The sequence below is a fragment of the Fibroporia radiculosa genome, assembly GCF_000313525.1.
Source record: "Fibroporia radiculosa TFFH 294 genomic supercontigs, scaffold6826, whole genome shotgun sequence".
NCBI classification, from domain to species: Eukaryota; Fungi; Basidiomycota; class Agaricomycetes; order Polyporales; family Fibroporiaceae; genus Fibroporia; species Fibroporia radiculosa.
In genome coordinates this window covers 152124-158348 of record NW_012133443.1, presented here as the reverse complement: position 1 = coordinate 158348, position 6225 = coordinate 152124, and the positions used below count along the sequence as shown (strand labels likewise).

Here is a 6225-nt window from a genome sequence, read left to right as displayed (position 1 = left end):
GGGGGGGGGGAAGGACATGTTAGTGATAAATTCATGCAGCAAGAAAATGTCATGAAGTGTACATAGATAGCTGCCCAGTGCATGACATCCGCCTTGATGCTTTCGTCGACCTGCTCTACTACATGTTCTGCGATTGTCTGAGTCGCGCACGTCAGCATACAACATCCGGAATGATAAAACGTGACAGCTACTTTGAGCACGATCGTCGGCGGAATACAATGACTCAACAGTTCATATAGTTTCGCCCGCACCTCCATCACACGCGCGGGAGATTGCTCCTGCACAATCATATCTGCGACCTTATGGCAGTACGTCTCCCAGTCGGGCTTAGCGATCGAGATCGACTTGTGGAGGTCTGTCCTGTAGGGCGGGATGTCACATTAGAGAAAGCGCCCGTGTTAGACCAGCATTGCTCACGATTGCATCTTCAGTGCCTCCAAAACGAGCAAGGCTTTCCGCATATTTCCATTGGCGTCCTGAACAATCTCACGCGCGGCATCGTCAGGCAGGTCGAACTGTTCCCTACCGGCCACATATCGCAAGACTTCCGACATCTGTATGCTCGTCAATCACCCCATCTTACTAGACACATATTCACCAAGAACAATGACAACTCACCTCTTCCTCACTCGGCGAAGCAACCCGAACCAAAAGACACCGACTCTTGATGGGAGCAATAAGGCGGCTTGTTGAGTTGGCACAAAGAATGATGCGCATATTTGACATGTACTTCTCCATCGTACGCCTGAGCGCTGCTTGGGCATCTCGGGAAAGGGAATCGGCCTCATTGATAATAACAACTAATATAATATCAGAATACAGCAGCTCGACTGCTACAGGGAGTATATCACGGACCTTTGAACGGATGTCGGGCACTCACGTCGATCTGCTGCGTCTGCGCGATCTCTTTCAACAGCTCCTGAATGACCACTCTATCATAGTTCCCCACTTCACTTCACGCCAAATATCATGAGTTTCCGGTGTCAAAGTATTAGTCCAGCAGGCGCACCTAGGTGTAATCTCGATGTGGAAATTACTCTGCACAATATTTACATCCAACTTCCGCCTCGTCGGCGTCATGAACACTCGCTGATCAATTTTGAGCTAGTCCCGCGACAAGCAGAAACATCTTCAGCCCGATTAATGAGTCCCTGCAGATGCACGAACGTACCTTCTGTGCGCCTGGCCCAAACAGCGCGTGCAGCGTCGCCGCGATTCGCGTCTTCTTCCCTGCTCCAGACGGGCCATAGAGGAGCATATGCGGAAAGTCTCCGGAGGCGGCCTGGGCCACGGTTCAGCCCACAGATGAGAGCTCGTGCGAGGGCACGCACTAAAGCATTTAACCGAACAGAAAGACTCTTGTGATAATGAAGCTGGTCGAGGGTGCGCGGGCGGTACTAGCAGACAAGTAAGTCAATGATGAGAATATGTACGATATCTTTACCTTGTCTACCCAGAGAGACATGGTGAGAGTGCAAAGAGGTGCTGTTTGGACGTCGTTGCACAACTTGGACCGGATGCTTCGCTTCCGTCACATCGACGCGTTTCGTCACGCGCGTGACCATACGCGTTTAAGTGGCGCGACTCCTTGTAGCCTGAAGCTTGAAGATCGACTGAGACCATTGTAGCTTTATTATGAGCAAGACGTCTAGTAGCATTGGTTGCGATATGCATCTATGGATTTACATGAGCGCACCAACTCCGTGTATCATCAGCAACAGAACGAATCGCCAGCCTGAAGACACAGCTGAAGGAGGTACAGGATGAAATGTGGACAGACACTGGTCAGGATGGTAAGTGAGAAGGGATGCATTACGAGTAAAAATATGAAAACAAGCCGTGGTGCTAATGCCAATTAATGTGTACCAACAATGCAGGAAGCTAGATAGCAAGATGACTACGGAAGAGGAAAGCAATACATGATATTTCGCGATACTTGTTTCTTCTCCGCCCAATATCATACATTCTGATGGTCCACGACGTTCTCCCTGCAACTGACGAATAAAGATATGCTTGCCAGGATTATGCGTGGTTCGCAGGTGCAGGTGCATTCACCGGGGGCGTCATCGGCACGAATCCGTCAACGACTTTGCTGCCCTTCAGATCCTCACGCCTGACGTTGAGCTCGGCCTGCCCACCTTTCTGCGTCTCCGCGGATTGAGATTCAGGGGTTTGGAGCTTCGTCATTTCGCGTACAAATGATGTACCCCAGAACGCAGCAGAGTACTTGTTGACGTACTGAAAGGTTTCGTTAAACGTGTACTGGACTTAATCCTTCAGACGCAGAACGTACCTTGAACAGTTTTCTGTGATTCTCTGCTCTTGTCTCGGCATCCATAGTGACTGCTTGATGGATCGCGTCCGCAACTTCTTGGGAGTCCCAAGGGTTCACAACAAGGCTACCATTCAAGCTCTGCGCTGCACCGGCAAACTCTGACAATATCATCACTCCCTGACGTTCTTGCTGGCATGCAATATATTCGTAGGAGACCTGCGACACATGAGCATTCACTCACGAAAATATTGACGGAAGAACAACTCACCAGGTTCATACCATCTCTCGTCGAGCTCACCAAGCAGACATCACTGACTGCATATAGCGCACAGAGCTCATCGAAGGGCAAACTCTTGTGCATGAAATGAATCGGAACGAAGTCCACCGTGCCAAAACGACCATTGATCCGTCCCACGAGCTCGTTAACAGTGGCGCGAAGGTTTTGATACTCCTCGACGTCTTGACGCGAAGGTACAGCGAGCTGAGCCAGAACGACTTTACCAATCCATTCGGGATGTTGACTGAGGAATAGCTCTAGTGCATGGAGCTTTTGCGGCACACCCTTGATGTAGTCCAAACGATCTACACCCACGATGACCTTAACATCGCCGAATCTTTTCTGCAGCTGCTCTATACGCTTCTGTACACCTTCCTTCTTCAAATTCTCGATGAAGGACGCTGGGTCAATACCAATGGGGAATGTTCCGACATGCGCAAGGCGACCCTCAAATTCCACACCGTTGGGCATGGTTGGGAGGGCAAGTATGCGCGTGCACGACGAGAGAAAATGACGCGCGTAGTCGTAGGTGTGGAAGCCGATGAGATCTGAAAACAGGATACCCAGCAGGATTTCGCGACGGACGGGAAGGATCCTAATGTACATTAGCGGTGGTCCAGAAGTCATACAGGAAAGCGCACCTGTATATCTCACTGGACGGGAAAGGCGTGTGAAGGAAGAACCCAATCTTGACGTTAGCGAAATGCGGTGGAGCGCCATCGTCCATTTCAATTCCCTCGAGTATATGCTCCAACTCAACGCCCGTCGTCTGACCAACGTTCTGAGGCCCGTCGATGAGAGTGCGGAGGAGCATCGGAAGAAGCATGAGATGGTAGTCCTGCACCCAGACCATTGATCCGGGAGAGAGCTGCTTCATAATAGACTGTGCGAACGCCATGTTTGCTTGCCGGTACGCGAGCCAGTTCTCCTCCTCAAAATTCATTTCACCAGGATGGTAGTGGAAGAGCGGCCAAAGGATAGAGTTGCTGAAACCGTTGTAATGTCTGTCCGCCACATCGTCATCGAGGTACACGGCTTGGCAGGAGTACTCTTCCATGAGGCGACGGTCGACGAGGGGACGGTCTTTGGGAGGAATGAAAAAGCCCGGCCAACCGATCCAGGTGAAGGTCATGGACTTTTTACAGCCCGATAGGGCGGAGACGAGGCCTCCAGAGGACATCTTGAAATGGTACTCGCCTGCGGCATCTTTAGTGATGGTAATTGGGAGGCGGTTGGAGACGACGATGAGGTGACCCTGGTCGGCGTTGAGTTCGGGGGTTCGCGGGGAGAGTAAATCGGGAGTAGATGAGAGGGACTCCATCGCGAGCGAGGCGGCGACGAGGGGGGGGGACTGCGGAGGCGAGTCTGCTTGAGAGCACAAGATTGACCCTGCAAGGTTTATGAGCTACTCTGGACTGGGCAGAACGTTTGACTTATCGATGATGTCACATGGAAATGCTCGCGCAGATTTCCCCGGCTGCCTTCTTGGGACCGGACGAAATACTTATTTTGCCGGCCCGCGTCTTCCGCCAATCAGCGTATTCCTCTATTTCCACCTTTCTGGTTGTCTGATTTGGGGCGGGCAGCCTGATTTGGGCCGTCTCCTGCCTCGTATGGCAGCTCGCTCTCCGTATCCGTCCGCCATCTGGCACGGTCTTCCTCTCATTGGTACCCTCTCCGAGCTATAACCGTTCTCTTCGCTGCGTCCGTTTGCTCGTCCGCTATCGCCCGCACTATCACTGGCCCAGCCTCGCCCCGCGCAGGGATCACGGTCCGACAATTAACTTCCCGCGCACCATCGGAGCCATCAGCGTACATCATCTCCTTGGTCTCTGTCACTGATCTTTGTAAATGGATCCGAATACATAAAGTGAGCGTAAGAGAACATCCCCGGTCTCTGGAGGACTTTGCTGGTTACTTGATCTTGCTATGAGTCCGTAAAACGGAAGCAATCTCGGCATGGAGATAGAACTTTGGCGTACTAGAATCGAGGGCAGGCAAGTTCCATCGACTTCCCAGTACGTGTTGATCGGCAAGTGACCTGTTTCCTGCTCTCGATCCATGCGTACTTGTCATGTCGAGTACGTGGTCGAATTCTGCCAAGGCGTATGTACCATCATTCCCTGTTGACACTCACCACTCCACTCCATTCTAGCCTTCCTGCCTCGTCACATACTACGTACAGATTAGATTCAGAGCAGACGTACGCTCCATACGCATACACAGTATGCCTCCTTCATCAGCTGCATCTGTCTGGGACTTGGGTATTCGCAATGCGTGATCTCCTGACTCATTATCTGCATCAAAGGAGACAGCTAGCTCGGTATAAGTGGCCAGTAATGATAATACTGCGATGTAAATGTGCGTTTATGTTCGTCGTTGACCTGTTTGACGGCAAAGATTCCCGGCACGTTAGTTGCAGTCCAATCGAAGTTCAACTTTCATTGTCCTGGAGTAGCTACTTTAAGAGCTTAATACGATAGTCTTGTCTCTAGACGCGCTGAAGACAGACGTACAACAGCGCTTGGCCAAAATCATAGTGTTTTAGAGTGGGTGCATAACAAAGATGTTCAAATAAGACTGTTCCGCGGGATTTTAATAATGCTGCACGCATACATAGCGAACACGATCGACACTTTTACGCGGATACCCCTTGGCAAAATTTATCAGATTGTGTAAGAAGTCAGCATGGAGTTTTGGCATACTGCCAAAAAAATCCAATAATCCCGCGGAATTCCATGGTTCTATCAGGGTAAATAGACCAGCTTTGGATTCACTGGGCAGCCGATGTTTCCTCGCGCTAATCCAGATGGCTATAGCTACCTGGCGACCAACCTCACATGTTCGTCTGGCTGGCCAATATATTGGAATCGATGGCTCAGTATGAACATCTCGTCCATTCTGCTGAATAGTCTCTAATTTACACCCATGTACGTCTGCTAGTAAGATCGGTCAATAAATTCAGCACATCACCCTTAAACTTACATAGAGCTTACCACTACTGTACAATTTGTCCCCGCTGCCGCTCTTACTTCGTGTCTTCTCTCCTTCCCGTGGTCTCCGGCTCCCACCAATTGATTTCAGATCCAGCCCCTTGCCTTCAGGTCCTGCATAGTATCAGCGAGACACTCCTTGATAGACCTGTACTTGAGATCAAGCAGCTTTCCGGCCTTGGTCGTGTCATAAACAATGTAATGCGTTGTCTTGGCCGGGTCGTAGGACTCATCACCGGCAGGAATGTCAGCACCAAGCTCGCGTGCGACGTTGACTGAACGAGTATAAGCATAGCGTTTCGTTGATGATTCCAAAGTGACCTACCCCAGTCCTGCCACTTCCAAGGGCCTTCGGAGACGATGATACGCTCTCCGCCAGCCTCTGGTCGTTTGATGGCGAGAACATGTGCCTCTGCCAGATCCCGCACATCGACCCAGGACGATCTGACAATCCCGCATGAGTTTGGCACGTAATCGTAACCGGACGAGGCTCACCCGATGGTCGATAGCTGCTTTGCATTTTTGGATCCCTTGAATATGCTGTGGAACCAGTCGTGCATACTCTCGTTCAGCGCCTCCGCAGCGCCCACCTCGTGGATCGTAGGCCCAAAGACATAGGGTGGATTGAGCACCACGAGGTCCCAGGCGAGCTTGTCCTTGTTCTTCTCGGCGAACTCCCA

At 51.1% G+C, this 6225-nt stretch overlaps 3 protein-coding genes across 3 annotated transcripts in view; all 3 read right to left on the bottom strand.

Annotated features, from left to right (window-relative positions):
* Positions 1-413: 413 nt before the first annotated feature.
* On the bottom strand, positions 414-1465 carry FIBRA_06435 (uncharacterized protein; the record flags this gene model as incomplete). Its single annotated transcript, XM_012328159.1, has 7 exons — positions 414-554; positions 619-800; positions 856-953; positions 1010-1104; positions 1172-1282; positions 1332-1397; positions 1445-1465. 7 exons carry the CDS (start codon positions 1463-1465, stop codon positions 414-416), a joined length of 714 nt encoding a protein of 237 aa, XP_012183549.1.
* Positions 1466-2022: 557 nt separating this feature from the next.
* FIBRA_06434 (uncharacterized protein) lies at positions 2023-3873 on the bottom strand (the record flags this gene model as incomplete). The annotated part of the gene is made up of 4 exons (XM_012328158.1): positions 2023-2238; positions 2294-2491; positions 2544-3147; positions 3194-3873. 4 exons carry the CDS (start codon positions 3871-3873, stop codon positions 2023-2025), a joined length of 1698 nt encoding a protein of 565 aa, XP_012183548.1.
* Positions 3874-5632: 1759 nt separating this feature from the next.
* The window catches only part of FIBRA_06433 (uncharacterized protein), a gene marked incomplete at both ends in the record, with an annotated part of 2166 nt that continues 1573 nt past the window's right edge, over positions 5633-6225 (bottom strand). The window contains 3 exons of the mRNA XM_012328157.1: positions 5633-5820; positions 5871-5989; positions 6041-6219. Coding sequence (XP_012183547.1) covers positions 5633-5820; positions 5871-5989; positions 6041-6219 — 486 coding nt within the window. The remainder of the gene's footprint in view (positions 5821-5870; positions 5990-6040; positions 6220-6225) is intronic.